The sequence below is a fragment of the Anopheles merus genome, chromosome 2L (assembly GCF_017562075.2).
Source record: "Anopheles merus strain MAF chromosome 2L, AmerM5.1, whole genome shotgun sequence".
Lineage (NCBI taxonomy): Eukaryota > Metazoa > Arthropoda > Insecta > Diptera > Culicidae > Anopheles > Anopheles merus.
In genome coordinates, this window is record NC_054083.1 from 54,069,170 (window position 1) to 54,090,501 (window position 21,332).

Sequence of the window (21,332 nt, forward strand, 5' to 3'; positions counted from 1 at the left end):
TGAAGCTTTCGACTGTGATCTCTTTCTGGCTGATGTGTTAAGCGCTTGTAAGAGAAATCGCGTATAATAATGAATTGATGAAGAATCAATCAACGTTTTAGCAGTCATACTCTACGATCTCGTATTATTGTAATATTGTGTCAAATGTTTTGTGATATTTGTAAACGAAATTGTAGCGAAAGTGAATTATTAATTTTAACCATTTTACCAATGTAGCTAATGTGAAAATGCAAATAATGTGTTTAATAATGGCGTGAAAGCAAAATAGTTCCTTATGTCTGTTTATTTATAACTGGTTATTCATCTTTGGCTTTGTTCTGTGCAATTATAATTATAAACTGTTTTAGTACTGATAGTTCGCTTACTGTTTTCTTTCATAGCGCAATAAATTACAATCGATTGCGTTTTTCTTTTTTGTTGGGAAATTGTTAAACATATCTATAGGAAAATTAAAGAAGTATGCCGTATTTATGTGGCGGTCTACACTATTATCGTAAAAATTTACGGATCGTTGATTTTATGTTTCTTAAAGTTTTACGCAACAATTGAATGGTATGTACAGTTCGACAGCGGATGTACTATTCTTGTTTATTTCAATTTTCAATTTTATTTCATCTTTGAACAATTTCCATACCCTATGATATGATTACCGTCACTATCAAAATAAAGGAAAATGGAAAATTAGTGATGTATACGTGCCCATACTGCCTAACAAACCTCAGGTTTCAAAGGCCTTCATTTGAAAATACAATTTTGAATGAATGTACTGTGGCATGTTTGTTTCTTTACGATTCTATGCTCCTACGGATAATTGTATAACTGTTGTAACGTTAGAACATTTCTTTTGCGCACTATTCAAATTTTCTCACTCACACACAGCATACATCATCATGTATTCCGGAAAGACATGAAAAATAAACATAATAGGTAATGCAAATTGTGAGTAGCTACTAGTCTTACTACTTAAAACTAGGCAAAAACTGTTTGGATTTGAACAAGTTATAAGCTATTATTTAATAAGTAATGCAAAATAGCCGTTAGTACTGAATAATCCATCGCGGTTGATACTGCTAAGTAAGTTAACAAAGCAAACATATTTAATCAAGTGTAAATTCTTTCTCATTCTTAACTATCGCACTAGTATCTTTCCAGTTATATTTTATTTATGAGTATTTAAATTAACTCATGCATTGCCAACAATCAATCCAACGACGTATATCAATGTAAACTTCAAAGAAGATTTCGCCTATGACACTTTTATAATTAAAAAAAAATCTCAGCATCCTTTCATACTTTCTCAGCCTCGTACTGAATTCTCAGCATCCTACTGAATAAAAAAGGTCCTTACTCGCTGTGTTATGTACAGCGCTATGCACATGAATCCCTACTGATAATATCCTTCAACGATCGGCATGTCAGGATTGTACATTTGGCGTGAAATGAGTAATCATAATAGATGACACACGTATTGTTCTTTCCGTCCTTTACCATCAGGGATTATACACAAAATTAATTAAAGTTGTCAAATTCAGAAGAGGATACAAAGGATCATGATCGATGTTATTGCCTCAATGCTAAAATTCCATCCTCCATATGCTCTCCTGATGCTTTGTCATGAACGATCATGTGGCCTTCTTACTGTCGATGCCTTTATTTGGTGTCCAGCTCGAACCGATCGGAACCATTACACTATCTCTAATGGAATTCGTGGGACTATGAACGAAAGGATTATCCGGATGAGTAAGGTTAGTTTTGGTCGTAGATGACTCTTGGTTAAGTTTGGCACCCTGTGCTAATATGTATTCATTGGCCGCGATATCATCCCGGAAGGCTAAAAATCCTAGTTGTGCGTGTGATGCTTCATTGAGTGCTCGTGACCGAATGCAGGCCCGGTATTGGTCGAGAGTAAGCCGTTGATTTGAGGTGACGGACATCACTGGACCGGTACACACCTTCGGATGCCAAATATGAAAGACTCCAGGATCGGTAGCTCTTATCACCTTTATATGTGATCTCACGTACTTTCGATAAAGCATCACATCCTCTCCACCCCAACCAATGATCTCCTCGTCAAAGCCTCGAACTCGTAAAAAGTCAGAGCGATATTGACAAGTCATACCGTAACCAAAATCCCGCCAAAATCCGGAATCCTTCGAAATGACTAGCTGGTCAGTCTCGGGAGGCACATCTTTGCCCTGTAGTGTGTACACGACATGAGGATTATAGAGACTGAAGACAACTGGATAATAGACCTGAGACATTTGGAAACACCATAATTAGTTGCCACTCTAAGGACGGACGAATGTTGATGCTAATATGTAATAGTTACCTTTTTATTTGGCTTGGTGTTCCATCTACATCTATCTAGAAACTTGGCGCTAAAAACGATATCTACATCACACATGAATAATAATATGTCGTTGTTTTTATCTGCCTGTGAACTCCACACATTTTCTGCACCCACTCGCAACGCCTTGGCTGTGAAGTAAAAAGTGCACACCAGTGCATTTGTCATGAATTGTTATAAATATTCGACTGTTTTCGGCCAGTGTCTAGCTTACCTCTGGAGAACGTTTCATTTAATGCGAGCAGCTTCAAATTAGAGTTAGTAGCTCCGCTGTTTTTCATTCCGATTACTCTACTCATAATTGTACGTGCCTCAGCTAAGCCTTCCTCGCCGAAATACACGACAGTAAGGTGCACACGTTTATCGTGTTTGAGCGCGATCTTTACGTATTTCTCCATAAAGCTTTGAAACGTGCTGATGCGTCCGGACAAGGGCAGGATAATGTAAATTATTTCCTTTTCTTGGTGTTTTGAATACGCTTCCAGTTGGACTGTCTGCAGTGAGGCAAAAGGTCGCATGACTATAAGCTTCGTAGTACCATGTGATTCGTGATGCTGTGCAATCTGTTGCTGTTGCTGACTGCGATTAGCCGATTCCTTCGTGCGAAAGTACAGCTCGTACTGTGTACCAGTAGTTGGCTCGTTTCGATAAATACCTTCGATAAAGTCGTCCAAAGTGTAACGCTGCGCTGACGAACTTGCATTACGATTGAGCGTCTCCAGCGCCTTATTCAGTGCACTTAGAATATCTTTTCTTTTGTAGCCGATTGGTTTTTCTACCACTCGCTTTCCTAACCCAAGCTCGATTGGATAAACACGGCTAAATGTGAAGTGGTTGAACGGGATTAGTTCGTACTCATTGTTTAGAGGTAAGCCGTGCAGTATTTCGGCTGAACCAACTTGACGTCGTATGAACGCCGTGCAGTCGTGTAACATTTGCGATGTTTGAGGAGCAGTAGCAACTATTGCGCTACTATCGTTTGACAAAGAGACTGCTGCCTCAACAACGTTTGGTTGAACCATGCCCATTCCGGCGTTGGTTAGCCCGTTTTTCAATTGCAAGATCTGAAGCTTCAACGCTTTTATTTCAGCGGTCAGTTTCGCTACCTCCTTAAGGTTTTCTTCTTCACGTTGTTGCAGCATTTGCATGTAACCGTTCTGCTGTTGTTCAACATCTGCTTGGTAATGGTTCTGTTGTAGGGAGAATTCAACAGCCATTGGTGGTGGTTTTCGATCAGAAAGATAGTAGTTTTCAGCATCAGCTTCAGCACCGCTAGCAGACGCGCTAACGATTGATCCATTTTCTTTTACAATTAGTCCTCCCAAGCCGCAGCGAGTTAGTACCATCAGCGAAATTAGCGTGATGGACGATATGAGCAGCAACAGTCTGGCGAACAGCTTGGAACCCAATATGCGCACCATTCTTACAACTCACGTGAAAAATCCGCTATACATTGGGAAATAATGTACTACACTTTCGCTAACATATTTGAACCTGTTAAAGAAAACAAGATTGTTATACGATTATAGTTGGCTTTACATTTGCCATTGAAGCTATGCTATGCTATGATTAAAACTGCATTTTTAAATTTGAAATGTTTACATTGAAACATAGACATGTTGAAATGTTTCAAATTTAGTACATTTGGTACGAACAAAATCGCGCTTCTGACGAGACGTTCATGTATATTTCAATAAATGACTTTTCATTTAATAAAAATGTGAATAAATCAGAGGCACCGAAACAATACAGTTTGAATCATAAATACAGCACAATGAAACATTATTGAAAATGGTCGAAAAGCTTAAAAATAAACATTCCATCACACCTCTGTGACCACGGTAATCACATGACAAACTGCGCGAAGCTATGATCCTACCTCGCGTACATATACTTCGATTGGGTGTGCGCGTGTGTGAGCTCATCAACTTGTTTTTCAGCGATCCGTGAATTTGTGGATTAACGTTCCTTGTACAAGGTAAAAGCAATAATTCCTTACAGCTTAAACGTTATTTTTGCTATTTTCTTATGATTCAAAAGTTGACAAAAGTTATGATTCGAGAATATTCTAAAGAAGCTGTCTAGAAACTGGAAGCTCGTTAAGAGAAAAAAAACACCTAGGCCTCGTCATTGTATGACATCGCACAGAAAGGCAGGAATGGGTGTGTGTGTGTGTGTGTGTGTGTGTGTGTGTGTGTGTGTGTGTGTGTGTGTGTGTGTGTGTGTGTGTGTGTGTGTGTGTGTGTGTGTGTGTGTGTGTGTGTGTGTGTATGTGTATGTATGTGTATGTGCATGTGTGTGTGTGCGTGTGCGTGTGCGTGAGGCAATTTTCATTGGTTGGTAGACAGTACAGCGTTTGTAACATTCATTCCTTCCAGCTATGAATCATTAGCTTTAATAATGATCCGTATGTCTACATACGTTATCGCTGTAAAACATCACAACTGTTGCTCCGATAGTAAGAAGTAAAACATTTTCCCACTTTCTGAATGTGATACTAAACTGCAAGTAAATTAAAGCTTATCGTATGTGAATACATTTTAACGAATTTACTTCAGCTAGTACAAATGATATCTATTATAGCAACATTGCAGACGGCCGAGAACCTTACGTGGCGGATCAGTAACAGATTGTTTGATTATTTTCCAGTTTCTTCCTTAACTGCGATACGAAACGTTCATGATGTCGACACCTGAAGCTGGAAACTCAAATGGGTAAGAATGAACATTAACTTTTCGGGTAGTTGTGTTGGGATGTAGGTTTTTCTAAAAACATCTAACGCAGACCGTAACAATAACCGTAGTTTGCACATCGTGAAAATAGTGTATGGGGTAAAATGTTAGCTGAACTAATCGTTATTCCATTTCGCTGGCTTTCGACCACCTTTGATTAATCAGTTTTCCTAAATTACCGCCTCCGCCTACGGACAGTACGCAGCCGGCTGGAGCCAACGCATCCAACAATGCTACCACCAATCGATTGAAGCAAACGCAGGCCCAGGTCGATGAAGTAGTTGGAATTATGCGTGTTAACGTGGAAAAGGTGTTAGAACGCGACCAAAAACTTTCGGAATTGGATCAGCGTGCCGATGCCCTGCAGCATGGAGCATCGCAATTCGAGCAACAGGCCGGCAAACTCAAGAGAAAACAATGGTGGGCTAACATGAAGATGATGATCATCATGGGTGTGATTGGCGTGGTACTGCTAATAATTATCATTCGTAAGTAATTTTATCTTATATGTGAGACTTGTGTCTGGAAATAGGTTGGTTGTGTTGTTGATTTCATGTAACAAACCATGCTAACCTCCATGGTTGTTCTGTAAAAGCGTTGGTTAGCGTTGTTCTGTCTTCTGTATCATGTCTTGTGCATAGCGGGTCCGAAAAGCTCCAATCATGTTGTATTATTTTCTTATGCTTAATTCATAGTCTCGTATTGGCAACGCCTTGGGTTAAATAATTCATTTAAGATTCCTTGAGCACTACTGATATTTTGTGTTGCTTTCTTTTTTGAACACTTTGTCGCATACAGTTGAAATCGAACTATGGTACAAGATTAAACTAATACGTGCCCTTTTCAACGTATTAAAAAATGCAGCGTTACTTAGTGTTGACTACGGTGTTTATGCGGATTGCTGTATGCGTTGTTGATCTCGATTGTTGGTTAAATGTATTTGCAATAAGATTAAGCAGCACTTTGAGTGGATAATTCAATAATGTATGAGTTTTGTGTTCTTGTTTTTTTTTCGTTTATCGCTTCTAATGAATTGTTTGATTGATTTGATCGATAGACTGTAAAAAAAAAGTCTAATATACACAACGGGCCTTATGCTAAAGATTCGTTGTTATGTTTCTTGATATATAATTACAATATCAACTTCGATGGTTAAACCACTATCTATAACAAAATGCTCAACAGAACCGTTATCAATATTCACACTCATCTAATTATAGTCCATTTTTGTATTGTTGCCTTTCATCGTCACATCATTTTTTTTATCTTTTCGTTTCAGTGTCCATCATTTATTAAGCAACATTTTACTTTGCATTATTATATATACTCAGATATTTGTTCTTAAATCGATGCATAAATCTTTGTTGCAACGGGGAGGTTTGAAAAACATATTTGTGATATATCTTTGTCACACCGTTTAATACTACGCGAGGGTATACTTGAATAGACGTTCCAACAAAGAACTAATACCAACTTGTTCTACAATAATTTTCTCTTCGTTAACTATCATAGATGAATCCAATGTTGTTTTTAATTTTAACACTAGGGTTATCCAGTAATAGCGTGTGTGCAACAAGGACATTTCACTTTTCAAATGTATATTTAACGTTACATGTTATCTGCTGGAAATTCACATATGTTTATGATGCAATATATCATAGGTAAATAGACGTGTAAAATCCACAAATGTCTATGTTTCATTACAAGTTACAGGCTTATATTTCAAGTATAGAAACATATATGTATAAAAAAACATTGACTGCGATTCGTAAAGATATCACGTGGTTTGCAATATATCTACGCTTCGATGCACTATTTCATTTTAATCCCTGTTAGCTGTTGTTCATATGAAGCTTCGGAGTTTTGTGTAAGGGAAACGTTCCAATTAGAGTACCAACCATCTTTTTTCGTGTTTTATTAAAGTTTAATTGAATCAAATTCATTTTTTACATCTATTTGTTGTGATTGAATGTTTTTGGAAAAAGGTGACGGTATAAAATATATGCATCATGGATTACATTTCATAATCAACAGCGAGGTATGCATACAATTGTGAATTAGGTATAGAAAATAAACCATTTGATTGAACGTATATCTAATACGTTTGATATTCTTCCACAGTTTGGATTGTTCCCGGTGGAGGCTCTTCCAGCTCACCATCAGTTGAAACGACTACAACGGTCAAGGAACAGGTAACCGAATCGGCATGAATCCAAAGAAAAACACACATTTTAGGGGGAAAATGGTAATTACCAAGAATTATGAAATTGTGTTGATGCATTTTCTACGAATGAATGGATAACTATGCCGACTTATTGTTTAATTTTATTACTTTGTCAACTTTTTAGCTTATTTTTACATTCTACACTAATCTTTTATTGGCATAGTGATTTTAAATGTTTTAATTCACGACAATAAAGACTTATAAAACGGGAATATTGAATATTAACAAAGCAATAAGAAATATAACAGACATTTTTAATGTTCGATATCACACATAAGGCATATTATTTCCCACCACTTTGGTGTTATTTATATTGTCAGCTTGTTGGGAAGATTTATGTTAACACTAACTGAAAATTGATTAAAATAATTTTAAAAAAACTCTGTTTTTTATCACTTACCTATTAGATTCCCGCCAGCCAGTGTTACAAAGCATGCTTCTAATGAAAACGCTCCACGATGTAGATTGTGGCAGCTAGCTGTACATAGTTAGAATTGAAAACGTGCTGTTGACTCTTTTACACCACCATCACTCGTACTCTCGTACCCAATGTTGTTAGGAAGCTTGTAAAAATCACTTTACTCTGCATCATTCAATTCATCTCTCTTCCTTTCTCTTGTTTCTCATGCGATACCGCGCATGGAAATTCGGTCCTCTGGAGCCTGGCAGTAAAATCCCCAAAATAGTAGCAAAGTTATTCATTCAATCAATATTGTGCTTCGATTTCTCTTAGTTCTTCGAAAAAACATTCTTAATCGTTGATAATGAGGGAAATGGAAGGTTAAACAAAGCCGTAACCATGTAATTTATATTAAATATTCGAACTGACATTAGTGTGTCACGAACTATTACACACGGCAAACTTTTGGACAGGATGTCAATTAATTATTCATACTCCAACCACAGTAAAGGTGTCACTTGTAGTAAGTCACAGTTTACACTAACCAGCTTATAGAATGAATGAAAAACACAACATTTATTGCTGGTATCTAAAGAGCTGCACATTCAGACCTACTATTAATGTTCACGTGTTACGGTTTACGCCATTCATTACTCGACTAGCACGCTAATGTTTTGTTATATACTTTGTATGCAAACAGTGAAGAGGCATAGGTAACGCATAGGTTAACTTAACAACCCTAGCAAACAAACAATCCGTACGTACGGTTGTGTTCCGGAAGGAAAAAACACAGTTAGGTCGAAACAATATTGATGCACAAAACAAGAACCACACTTTGTGAAAAATTGTCAGTAACTAGCGCAAGCAAAGCAAATGGTGTACCACTTTCTAGTCAGGTTGTTCGTGCTTGGGCCGTTCTCTCGTCCTGTCACAATCACGCAATGCTGGTAATATTTTCATTCAAAAATCGCTTGCGCTTAAGAGAAGGAAGCAATACTCGAGAGAGTTTTAACAGCCATAAGGCTTCCAAAACCAAAAGCGGAGAGAATTTTTGTTAATACTGTAGCATCTAGACTCTATGTTGAGAGTTTTTAGACGTTTTACTGCAGGATTCTGAAACAGCTAAAGAGCAAGTGTAGCAGTTCTGTTGAGAAATATCTGAGTGGTTCATAAATATAACGTACTGCTGCAGCAATCTCAAATAAATATGTGTTGGTAAAACGAATATCAGCTGATACTTGCCTGCAGGAGCATGTAAACAACAGCTGTCGCCTATTTATGCTGAACGCAGGGGAGGGTAATGTTATGTACCTCATTCAATATGCTACGGTACGTTCAATGTGCTCTTTTACCGCGTATGTGCCTTTGCTTCTGATTTATATATTTTATTGTTATTCCATTTTATTGTGTACCTGAATGTTACTAATAGGTATAGGGCATACAAGATCATTTTATCCTTGTGATGTGTAAAGTCGGTATCTTCTTCATTTTATTGTCCTAACAACCTACGCGAGCTACCGGTCTATACAGGCTTTCGAGACTTATTGAGTTCCAAGTCAGCCCTTGCTACGAGGGGACTGTCCATAGGAAGCTAGAACCCACGAAAGTCGGTATAAAGTTATTTTTTCGAAAGATTGAAAGCAGTATTTACTGTAGTACATGATTACAATCGCATGGTATTTATTTTTAATTCATAATTTCACCCTATTGATAGTGTGTATTTTACGCCTGTATACCTGCAGCAATATTTACACACGTGCCGAGGTTACTAAATCAGCCCTTTCTAGGTATCTTGGCTCAGATGTGTAGAACACAACTATATAGTGTAAATGCAACGACGATCCATGATGTGTAAACCTTGTGACATGCCAACCAAAATACAGAAACAGCAATGAAAGAGATGACCGTGAAAATCAGCTATAGAAGACAGAGATAGTATGTTTCATATGAGCTAACGTGTGCACATGGAGAAAAAAGAAGAAACATTGCCTGCCAAATTGTGCGTGTGGTCCAATGCGAGCAAGACGTGTGGTCAAATCATAAACGTCTCGGCTGTGCAACTTCATTCGGAAGGCGAGACATTGAGCTAGAGAGTAGCTATTCAGGTAAAATTCCGCTAAACTTTCTATTGGCGCTAATTATGATTCTTTTCGATTACGACTCATTTACCAACTCGCTTTTTTATTAGACTGGAAACGCTGAGTTGTTAAGATGGCACCGAATGCAGCAGAGCTAAAAGTGAAACCCGCATCGGATTCGACCGGCATTAATGCCATACTGCTGGGACCACCTGGGTCCGGGAAAGGAACACAGGTATGAACAATGCACTGAAAACGCGGTCGTATATGTGTCACATTCTGATTGTTTTTTTATTCTGCACAAAGTCCTGCTTCCGTTATAATCTGCTCCCACCATCCACAGCAGACGGGGGGAGCGCCCTGCAGGAGTAGCAACAACGCTTCTGTTACATAATCCAAATCATGCCGAACCATGCTGGAGATTATCAGTGATAAGCCAAAGGGACAGTATCAGCAGGAGTTGTTTATCGCGGATACGAAACTTATGTTCCTAAGTCTCGTTCGTTCTGAGCGATACATGAACCTTGCACTTACCGCGCGGTTAATACTCGTGGCTTTAACCAACGAAATGATCAGACAAAGTAGACAAATCCAGCTTCACTCATAATCACCGGTATGGATTTGCACAGATTATTGGTGTGTGATCGAATGTGTGTATGCAATAACACCGCCGTCATGTTCAATCGGCTTATCCATAATCTTAACCCTAACATAAATCCCTCAGGGCTATGACCTTCTATTTTTGCACCAATTGTTACTATCTGGTGGTATATGTGTTCCTATTATTTGCAGGCGCCACTATTAAAGGAAAAATATTGCGTATGTCACCTTTCGACCGGGGATATGCTTCGAGCAGAAATAGCGTCCGGTTCGAAGCTGGGCGCGCAGCTCAAAAAGGTGATGGATGAGGGCAAGTTGGTATCCGATGAGCTAGTGGTGGATATGATCGATTCCAACCTGGACAAACCGGAATGTCGCAATGGTTTTCTGTTGGACGGTTTCCCACGCACGGTAGTGCAGGCGGAGAAATTGGATAATCTTCTTGAAAAACGCAATACCGGCCTGGACGCAGTAATTGAGTTCGGCATCGATGATAGTCTGCTGGTGCGTCGTATTACCGGACGCCTGATCCATCAGGCAAGCGGACGGTCTTACCATGAGGAATTTGCGCCACCCAAGGTGCCTATGCGAGACGACGTAACGGGAGAGCCTTTGATGCGCCGCAGTGATGACAACGCACAGGCACTGGTGAAACGTCTTGAATCGTATCACCGACAAACCAAGCCTCTGGCTGATTACTATGCGTTGCGAGGATTGCATTTCCGCGTGGATGCCGCAAAAAGTGCATCTGACGTGTTTGCTAATATCGACAGCATCTTTACCAAACAGCGTGCCCATCGATTAGGATTCTAATGATTCCCGGACCGATATCTCCTTCATACCCCATTCGACTGGAAACACACGACAACGGATAATGACACCCGGAAAACGCAACCAGCTAACTACCTGTGACTTCTTTTTACGTTACTTTTAAATTAACCACACGTGCGTCACGACGTGCGCTCGGCATTTCCCACCATTGTGTCCCAATCCTATACCTGCAACACTGGTAGTAAGAATTTAAAGTTTTTCAAAAATAAGCAAATAAAAAGTGGATCATTTTGGAATCTTGTTACTGATGGTTGTACAGTAAAGCGAAAATATGCTTTTTTTATTGCTGCCGAAATATGGGATAAGCAAATTAACGAATAACAAGGGAACTGTATTTTTAATGTTATGTATTATGTTAATTAAAAGGGACCGCGCGAACCCATTACGCCTTGCATCTTACAGAATTGGTTGGTCCCGAAAAACTTATAAAATTTCATCCATATTGGCCACCCTTTCTCGACCACTGGTTCTATCCGTCGGGGTCGACCCGCACCTAGCGGGTTGGTGCCATCCGTAAGCGACCCAGAGTCGTTCGGTACAAGTAGGTTAGGTATGAGCAACGATTCCGGTAAGTGCAAAAAGAATAAGCGGCTCCAACCCATTGGTTCGTCGGGTAAGGTCAAGGAAGGTCCAATGAGAACCGTGGGTGCAGCGAGTTCGGGCCGACCCGAATGATAACAAGAAAGTATAAGCGATTCCGATTCGTTGGAGCTGCTAGTTCGGGTCGGGTATTGTACCTATTTTGGCCTGATTCGTTGTCAGATATCTACATTGAGTCTCTAATTGAGAATTAATACCCAGCAAAACACACAGAGCTAAACATTAACACAACTACCCTTGTCATCAGTCACATGTCAGATATCAAAATTTGAGTCATTAATTGAGAATTCAAAAGAGCAAAAAAAATCTAAATCTTACAGACACAAATGAGCGCATCGGTAACATTTACAAACAAGTATTTCCTGAAAGATTATTTTATTTTATTTCAATATCACGATCAATTAATGTCACCATCGGCGGTTTCTTTCATTGACTTAAAGATTATTCGATTTGTTAAATTGCGTGCGCAATCATATTTCACTGTCTTACATGAGCGATTTAATCACCTTTTTCAAAGATTATTAAACGTTATACCTTACATTAATCAATTGCTATAATTAAATAGATTTTCTTCGATCATTTTTAAGCTATACACAATGAAGCGAAACATTCACGCGACTATTGGAAAAAATATAACAAAACTTACGGATATATGACATATTACGTTGAATAATCAAGCAGAACTCAAACGATTATAGAAACTTAACCGAGAAAACGAAAAATGACTATTGGATTAAATTACGATCATGAGATTTACAACTTTACCCAGGACATACCCAGCAGACATTCGACAGTATTACACGTAGGTGAGTTCTGCAAATGTGGTGGTTCAATTGAGTGTCTAAAAAGCACCATTATTTCTTCATTCGGTTATACATTAGCGAAAATAAAGTAGTACATGTATCTATAAACAGCGCTATTTTTTCTTTTTTTGTCGCAATTGTACGGGTTCACTAGTGTATGCTGATTGATGTACCAATTTCCCATATCCATGCATTTGTCATTCAATTTTTTCACGCATTTTTCCAGGATGAAACAAACCGATGTGTTTCACGTTGATTGCTTTTGGTAAATACGCAAGATACAAAGGAATCGAACTGACTATCGAGCGATATTGGATAATGTTCGGATTACTTTATACGTTTACTGGCAATGTCGTATTACCATGTTGAATGTTAAACAGCGTGTCATTCGCTAAGACGAAATAGTAAAGCATTAATCGAAAACATTTCGAGGATTAGATTTTGCTAACATAGTAAAGAATTGACGTAGCAATTCGAGGTACATAATTCAGACTTTGTCATGTCTGTTGTCGGGTCCGTATAGTGACAACATGATCATAGATATTGACTATCTAAATAAGTGAGATTATTACGTTTTCCATAGACTCCAGACCGTTCCTTTTCATATACTTTGGCTCAATTCATCCATCCTTTTAGATGGTAGTACGATCGATAGGTTAATAGCTCCTATGCGTTATTAAACTTATATTTGGTTTTTTAGTGGTCGTTCAGTCGGTCTTGGCTGCGCGCGCTTCTAAGGCGGGAATTTTTGCGTGCCACTGGCTCTAAGTATGCTGCTGGAGCCCATCCTTCCAGGCCGGTAGCTAAATAAAGAACACAGTTTTGTTATTGTAGCACCATTTGCCGTGCGATGGTCCATGGATACTTACCGATCACTTTCACAAACCACCATCCTGCACAGCCGACTTTCAGCAGCTCCACTACTTCAGCCTCTTTCATAGATACTTCTGAATTTCCCATTGCACAGTAATCAGCCAATGACACAAACTTATGCCCCGGCACGACACTATCCTCTACAGTAGTGAACTCATCTTCGCTATTCGAGTAGTCGGAGCTCCATGCATTGCTTTCCTGGTTATCGTGTTCGGACGAGGAGCATGAGATTCCGGTAGCGTTTAGAAGACTATCATCGTTCATGTGAGCTATCCGTGTGACCACGTCCTGTGCCAGGCCGACCATTCCACCTATGCCTATACCGTTGGCCTGCAATGGCGGCTGTTGGTCGCTGCTTAATATCCGGTTCGGTGTTCCCTGCACAGCTTGTGGAACGTCCCATGAAGTCATGTGCCGCAAAGGTCTGGATGGAGGAAATAAGTAGGAAAACCGCCCAATCATTGCCAGATTCTACGTGTTTTACATATTTGACTAAAACTTATGAAATGAAATGAATCTTACTTGTGGTTCAAGCCATATTGCTTGATTTTTTCACCCTTTAGCTCTTCCAGTTGGTTCAGCAAAACACGCTTAATTTCGGCGACCCATTTGTTTTTTATTTCAATAGTGGTAGCTTGTATAGTATGCACTTCTTGGCGTCCTTGCAGCCAGACCTCGAATCGTCTAGAGTCGCCGCGAACGGATTCCGTTAAACCGATTTGTGACATCTGTTTGTGTGGCCAGATAATAAAAGCAATTTTACTATTATATCGAATGCAGCTACCTGAGGCAAGTGCATACCTGTAGCCAGTGTTTAAATTGATAAGTACTCTTGTTGTGCCCCGTTTTCGACCCTTGTTTACAAAATAGCATTGCCTTTTGATACAAGAAAATGTGCCTATTTTGTGTTTTCAGTCGAAGCCGCAAGTCTTTTTTACTTTCCGTCCAAACTTGGAACGAATCTTGCATGAGTAGTTCGCCTTGCTGGGATAGGTCAGCCTACATTTGTAACGATACGAAAGTACATCGTAAGGAAACGCCCGCACAGTTGTAGATGTATTTTCGAACTTACCGGAAATCCCGTTATTGCAATTTGGTGCATTGAATCATTGACACACTTTAATACAACCAACATACAATCCAATGCTTTCTGCAACTCTCGCGAGCAAGTACCAGTATCGCTGAACCTAAGGAAGGGAGAAGATGGAAATCTATTATCGAAAGGGCCGATGAAGTAAATGAAGATAGTAGACCTTACTTTAGCAAATCTTTAAGCAAAAGTTGATACTTTGTAATTCTTTGTACCGGCTTTAGCAGATAAGCGGCCAACGGCAATTTATGACCGAGCTTCTTTTGGCATTCTTGCAGAAACAGATGCGTATCAACGAGCGTCTCCCGAAGACGTTCAGACCGGGGTATGTTTTGGCAATAGTACGAGTAGAGGCGGAAAAACGTATCTCGCTGAAATGAAACATTGTAAAACATTTGTAATCCTACCGGAATCGATAACACCCGGGCGTCTTACCCGTTGTACAAAGCAGAGGGCAACAAGTTCTGTGGTGGAAATACAATTTTCCAAATCCTTCAAGAAAATGTCATTGTGAAAGGTGTACAGCTCATGCAAGTTGCCAAACAGTATGTCCGCCTTTCCTTGCAAACCCGGCGGCACCAATGAGCTCATTTCCTCCGAGAGCATTTCATCCTTATAGCCCTAAAAAATAGTAAAAAAAAGGAAAGAATCAGTACATTAGTAACATTTTGAACAACATAATGTTGAACACTCGAACGACTTAACAACATGCCCGTGATGGGTTCAAGCCCCGAATGAATCGTGCCGCCATACGCAGGACTGACTATCCTGCTATGGTAATCAATAAGTTACTGAAAGCCAAGCCCCCTAAGCCCAATAGTGGTACAGGCGGCCTTGACCGACAACGGTCGTTGTGCCAAAAGAAGTAGAAGAAGAAGAATAATGTTGATTAATGATGCGGTAGGGTCGGATGAGGACTAATCCGCTGTGAGTTAATATTTTGTATAGGAGGATCATCCTGCTATGAAAAAACTATTACTAAAATAAACTTGATATACATTTTGTTTAATATAATGTTTTACATAAAATTAAAGTACTAGTTTGTCACGGGTAGATGAAAGATATATTATTTGCTAAAATTTGTGGCAATCACGTATGAAACTTTCAACGTATTACAAGGTTTTTTAAGAAGTAATTTAACAATTTTCATGTAAAATAAAAGTAGATAATATGTATCGGGCCCTGTTTGATAATTTACTTCGATTCTTCCATTATAAGTTCTGCGGAATCCAAAGTACCAGTGCACGTTGTCCCGTGTAACCCAAAACTCAACAACCACTCACATTCACGTCTTTTATATGGCATATGGTCATATTGGACAGGCATCAATTTGAACCCCCAAAAGCGGTCAACTTTCTCTTGCTGCAGCATACGATTCGGCACATAATTATAGTCAAACACGTAGCTGAATACAAAGCAGCACCCGGCGGCAACCCAAAAATGCGCTCCGTTGCTAGTCATTTGTTTAATGGAGGCAGTTAACCATCGACTTTTTTATGAATTGTGTTAAAGAGAGAGGGAAAGAAAGAAGGAGAGAGAGAGAGAAGGAGAGAGAGAGAGAAAGTAACCACTATAAAAACGAAAAAATTAAAGCATGCCTTCGTGGTCATATTGTAATAAGATGTAGGCAGTTGTACGAAATTGCAATAAACAAACATTGTCTTTAAATGCCGATGGCAAGCTGGAAAGTTGGTAGGACACATAGTGGACAAACATCAAACTTACAATATGTTGCTATTATTATTAAAGAACTTACTATGTGTTTATGTTCATCATAGTTTTGGTATTCGATATCCATCTTGGAATTTCGGAATGTTGGTTGTCGCTGTTGGCTTAGACCAGCATATTTTTCTCCCGCTGCATTTATGAAAGATTCCTTGCGCGATCGCATTTCGGCTCGCAAAAGTTCCTTCTTGTTTCGGGACCGTATTGTTTCATAGACCCCTATGTCGTCAAAAATATACGGCAGATTCGTTTGGTCGCTTCTTGCAATTACTTCCCCCAGCTGCAGCTCTTCGTCGGGCGGCAGAAAAGAACTGGCCGGTCCATGAAGCAATTCTTCTTCTCCGTCACTGTTTACTGGCAGAAAAATTTGTCTCCGATCATTTAATCGACAGCCTGCGGATGTTGTCGACTCGGCGCCACGGCGACAACGCCGTAAAGTCATGGCTTGGTTCACGTAGTCGAAATTTTTGAACCTGTCCGAGCAGATAAGATCGCACACGTTGGGCAACGAAGTGCTGGCCAGCGATGGCTTTTCTGGCTCGAATTCGAAAAGTAAATTGGTTGGTAAATTGCGGGCCGTTGGTGTTGTGGCCTTTGACTCCCGAGATACCGGTGTGAGAGGCGCATGATGATAGTCTCCACTGGAATACGGCGGCGGTGGTAAAGAGTTGTACAGTAGCTGCTGATGAATGTTGTACTGTTCTTTCTCCGCCTTTTCCTCTTTTGATGATCGCTTTTTTGACCGACGATTACCCGTTCGAACTAGTTTGTGACGTAGAAAATTGCCATAATGGTATCGCGTGTATTCATCGGCACTTGAGAATCCTCGTTGACGCACAAAATCGTTTATTACACGACGGTATTGCTTTTCTGAATAACCACGTGCTGGTTTGCATTTCTTAAGCGTCATAGCACTACCATTTAATGAACGATTTAAAGAGTACTTCATCAGGGACTTTTCACAAAACGCTCGAATTTGACGGTACGTTCTTTGGCATCGCGATGGTGCCTTGGCTTTTGTGGTCCTCAGCAATGTCGCGTAAGGGGGAACATCCCGTTGGTCGCGGTTCTTTTCCAACCTCCGCGATGAAACAAAGCTATGGTTTCCTGGCGTACGGTGGTAGTTCAACGTTCCATAGTGCTGGTTTTGATTGTGATAATACTGTTCGAAGCTGCTGTTCCGACGACAAAACACCTGCGAGTTACTATTCGAAGAATAGTACCGTCGTATTGGAGGCTGAGGCGGTAGCGTAGGTGATGGAACAGATTCAGCCCTAAGCTTCTCTTTTTTTACCGAATCGCAATCGTTGTTCGAGGCGGATATGGACGGCGGGGCCATCGTAGAGGGTGCACGAGAAAATTGACCATTGTCCGATGCTCCGCTACTGTTGTAAATGTACTCCATGATATCAAGGTATCGTTTCTTCATTAAATAGTTGCGAAAGTCGCGGTCTTTAACAATTTCTGTGTAGGACATGGTGTCAAAGTATTCCTGAAGGATGGCCATCTCAACAGTTTCATCGTTATCTTCGGATTCATTACGCTCCAAAAGCTGCACTATCTTACTCTTTCGAAATCGATTGCTGCCATTTCCGTTGCTTACGTTAGAGGAGCGTTGGGATTTGTAGCTCTTCCGTGATTGCATTGTGTCGGACGCTGCATGTATTTCGGGGCAGCTTCCACCAAAGTTTTGAGCAGATCTTCGAAGGGTGGACCCACTCTTCAGCGAATGATAAGAGTACGGAAACAGCTGTGCTCCTTCAACGTTTGAGAATGGCAGGATGCCATGCTTTCCGGTGATCGATTTGTTCTTGTGGAACAATTGCGCTCGACTACCGAACGGCTGAAAGCCAGAATCATCTTGCTGGCTGCCTAACATTCCATTGCACAACTTCCCCTGCAAATCGAACAGTGTGCTGTCCAGACCGGTGTTCTTTCCTATCCAGCTAGTTGGAAAATCTTTCGGAGAGAAACGTGGTATGGTAATTTCTCGCTCCCGATGCCCTTTTGCTACCATATCGTCCTGTTCCCCGAACAGAGATGCTCGATAAGACAATGTGGACGAAGATTCTGATCCATTGGATATAAAGGACTTCATGAAACAAGCAGTTGAAAGCTGCTCATTTTGAGCTATGTTTTCGTGTTCAACGTTGACGACGTCATTCAAACACCTGGAGCCTGCTACTACGGATGATGACATCCTTGTGCTTACAATGCTGCCGAGACGACGGTGAACCTTCCCAACGATATAATTTGCAGTGCTCTTTACCTTTCCGGGCCGAAAAAGAGAGAGATGCCGTCGTTTGTTATCACATGGTTCCGTTGCGGTTGATGTAAGATTATAGTTGCCAAATTTCATCCTCGTTTTCTTGCGTTATATCCTAATGAAATGCAGCTATACTGAACTTTCGAGTAAATATTCACTTCACTTTTATCACTGTTCTTGTGCTGTTATCTGCTTCTTTTCCCAAACTAACTGAAACTATACCAAAATATTAAACTCACACACATATTAAACGACTATCAAACTTAAAATGAGCATTTTTTCCCATTGCCGCATTCATTTAGCCATATGAATAATATCCATATACATCAACTATTACAAATCATCTTTTAGTTTGCGCGTACACGTTTTATTCATTTCCTTCACTTCACATTGTGTTGTCTTACTATTTCTGTTATCAACCAGCGTTATACACCGAACCTTAATACACCGAACGTAAGACCAAATTAAAAACTTAAATGTTGTACACCTTTGAAACGCCTAATAAACCACCCACTTTGCCATATTGGCGAAATTTAAACGTTTTATACTTCGCGTTTAACGGTTATTTGAGGTGCAAATAATAAAAAGGTACCACAGAAAACTTTCTTCTTCACGAGCGCAGTGTGTATTAGTGTGGAACCGGAGGGGGGACGCGTGCACCCCTCCTAAACATGGACGTTGCTAGACATTTGGCGAAACTTGGCCAACAGAATAAATGCGCTTTAATGACGTTGGACGGTTTGCTGATATGATCGAAAACACTTATGTTTGAACGTGTTTGAACATTATTTTTTAAACAATTCACAGTAAACAGTTGCTTATTGAACTCAACAATTATTCTTGTTACTTTATATACTAACGAGAATTTCAAAATTTCAATTATCGTACTACTCGTTGTGTATCTACCTCAACTGATCATTGATGTTTGATTTGCAGTTCCTGTTGGACTGATCTTTTTTTTATTGAATTACATTTACATATACTGTACGAAACTCAATGCTTCTTTGATTGCGAATCGCTTCATAAATAACCTGAGATTGGCCTCACAGCTAGATTAGTGGCACACATAAAGCGCGCAGCCGCCTGATGACTACACACGAGATAATGTTTTTCACCTCAAAACACAATTGTTGGCCACCAAAAGCTAAAAGCGTCGTCGTTTTCAAATCGTTTAATAGTCGAAACTTTCCACATTTTTTACACTATGTCCCGCGAACATTACAATACAAACTTGTACGCTTTTTAACTCCGAAGGAGAGCATTATACATATTTCATTACTTGACTTTCTATACTCTGAAACGCTTCACGCACTGCTATATAACGGTAACATGATCTCACTGGGCGGTCTTTACGTTTAAAAATAAAACAGAATACATTTCAAACAATGATTCACAAACATCAAACACTGTTTGTATCATTAAACATTAAACCTTTTAACCTATAAGCACACATTCCATTTGTTCTCTGATAGCTTGTGCACGTTCATTCAATCATATCCTATATATATATATATATATATCCTATATATATATATATATATATATATATATATATATATATATATATATATATATATATATATATATATATATATATATATATATATATATATGTATATATATATATATATATATATATATATATATATATATATATATATATACATATATATATACATATATATATATCATATATGATCATAAATCACCGGGAACCGTCATCAAATGTTTTTATTGAAAAATATAACAAAACAAACATATAGAAAAATAAGCAAAACACAAACTAGTCAATTAAACTATTAAGCAATAAAAACCAAAAAAATTTCACTCCTTTTTTGCATATTCGCATTGCGAGGTATTCGCATAATTTATAAATTGAACATAATTTTGAATCGTTTCGGCACTTTTTTATAGCACAACACAATACACTTTACAACAATTGAACAAATTTACACACACATCCATATAAAAGCTGTTACAATCCGTTGGTGCTGTAAGATTTATACAGACCCCCAATCACGGTGAGCTATCGATACGAACTGAAAACAATAGATGTAGCGGATGATATTTGAGCCTGGATGAAAGGCACTACTACAACGCGGCTGCTGCATGGAGTGCACACTAGTTGTGCGCTCTTTTTCGGAGACGATGCAGGTAAACTGGTCAAACACACGCAAGTCTTGTAGTAGTCTACCATGGATGCGCATCCCATTTATGATTATGCCAATATGTGATGATAGCATGTGCGCATTTGCAACGGAGAAACCAAGACGCTCTGGATAGCGCGCTTTTCTTTTTTTCTAATTGTCTGATAAGACCCGAGAGCGGCTGTACTGCATATCGTTTCACGAGCCCGAGTAAATACTCCCCTCATTGCATCGATACAAAAGAATCGGCTCGTTTTTTATATAGTTTTTTTCGCTTGCGGTATAAGCGTTATCTCAAACTACTATCGTATACTTCTTCGCGCTCAGCTGCCTTCACTTCACGAAGCAAAGCAACACATAGGTTTTCAGGTAAAGTTTATGCGCATCAAACTACTGCACGTAACCACATGTGTTTAGTTAGATGCACATAATGCAATAGGAGAAACAACATAATCTTCCGGTGTAATAGAAAATGATCGCTACGTTTTTTTTCCCTAATTTTCCATTGTTTATATCAATATTCGCCTTTTTTGCACAAACAATCTTAGAAATATGTCGCAACACGATTTGAGCTTTTTGATCAGTTCATGCGATAGTTAATTGATTTTATGGATTG

At 39.3% G+C, this 21,332-nt stretch overlaps 4 protein-coding genes across 30 annotated transcripts in view; 2 read left to right on the forward strand and 2 right to left on the reverse strand.

Moving 5' to 3' along the window:
- Positions 1–267: 267 nt before the first annotated feature.
- On the reverse strand, positions 268–8,655 carry LOC121594790 (chondroitin sulfate N-acetylgalactosaminyltransferase 1). Of its 3 annotated transcripts, none has more exons than XM_041918453.1 (5): positions 8,586–8,655; positions 7,704–7,965; positions 2,562–3,841; positions 2,330–2,478; positions 268–2,252 (listed from the first exon to the last, which is right to left on the reverse strand). In XM_041918453.1, the coding sequence occupies exons 3-5, from the start codon at positions 3,766–3,768 to the stop codon at positions 1,623–1,625; spliced, it is 1,986 nt and encodes a 661-aa protein (XP_041774387.1). In that variant the 5' UTR covers positions 3,769–3,841; positions 7,704–7,965; positions 8,586–8,655; the 3' UTR covers positions 268–1,622. The 3 variants fall into 3 exon arrangements, with proteins under 3 accessions (XP_041774387.1, XP_041774386.1, XP_041774388.1); XM_041918452.1 differs by having other exon boundaries at positions 8,469–8,623; XM_041918454.1 differs by lacking the exons at positions 7,704–7,965; positions 8,586–8,655 and adding an exon at positions 4,227–4,315.
- LOC121594792 (synaptobrevin-1) lies at positions 4,235–7,522 on the forward strand. 12 transcript variants are annotated; one of them, XR_006005037.1, is made up of 5 exons: positions 4,235–4,325; positions 4,997–5,061; positions 5,245–5,567; positions 6,359–7,140; positions 7,201–7,332. XR_006005037.1 is itself a non-coding variant. In XM_041918456.1 (4 exons), exons 2-4 carry the CDS (start codon positions 5,027–5,029, stop codon positions 7,287–7,289), a joined length of 447 nt encoding a protein of 148 aa, XP_041774390.1. In that variant the 5' UTR covers positions 4,235–4,325; positions 4,997–5,026; the 3' UTR covers positions 7,290–7,522. The 12 variants fall into 12 exon arrangements, 10 of the variants coding, with proteins under 10 accessions (XP_041774390.1, XP_041774397.1, XP_041774391.1 ...); XR_006005036.1 differs by having other exon boundaries at positions 6,359–7,117; XM_041918456.1 differs by lacking the exon at positions 6,359–7,140 and having other exon boundaries at positions 7,201–7,522.
- Positions 8,656–9,617: 962 nt separating the features above from the next.
- On the forward strand, positions 9,618–11,456 carry LOC121594791 (adenylate kinase). Its single transcript, XM_041918455.1, has 3 exons — positions 9,618–9,808; positions 9,892–10,016; positions 10,574–11,456. Exons 2-3 carry the CDS (start codon positions 9,915–9,917, stop codon positions 11,192–11,194), a joined length of 723 nt encoding a protein of 240 aa, XP_041774389.1. The 5' UTR covers positions 9,618–9,808; positions 9,892–9,914; the 3' UTR covers positions 11,195–11,456.
- Positions 11,457–12,170: 714 nt separating this feature from the next.
- LOC121594789 (guanine nucleotide exchange factor DBS) overlaps positions 12,171–21,332 on the reverse strand; it is a 28,743-nt gene continuing 19,581 nt past the window's right edge. For 13 of the 14 annotated variants that reach the window (XM_041918445.1, XM_041918444.1, XM_041918441.1 and 10 more), the window contains 7 exons: positions 15,014–15,199; positions 14,747–14,949; positions 14,561–14,675; positions 14,290–14,487; positions 14,011–14,216; positions 13,485–13,912; positions 12,171–13,418 (listed from right to left, as the gene is read on the reverse strand). In XM_041918445.1, the coding sequence (XP_041774379.1) occupies positions 13,312–13,418; positions 13,485–13,912; positions 14,011–14,216; positions 14,290–14,487; positions 14,561–14,675; positions 14,747–14,949; positions 15,014–15,199 (1,443 nt within the window). In that variant the 3' untranslated portion in view covers positions 12,171–13,311. Of the gene's footprint in view, positions 13,419–13,484; positions 13,913–14,010; positions 14,217–14,289; positions 14,488–14,560; positions 14,676–14,746; positions 14,950–15,013; positions 15,200–16,334; positions 20,014–21,332 lie in introns of those variants that run through there. The other variant, XM_041918449.1, reaches the window with a different exon arrangement.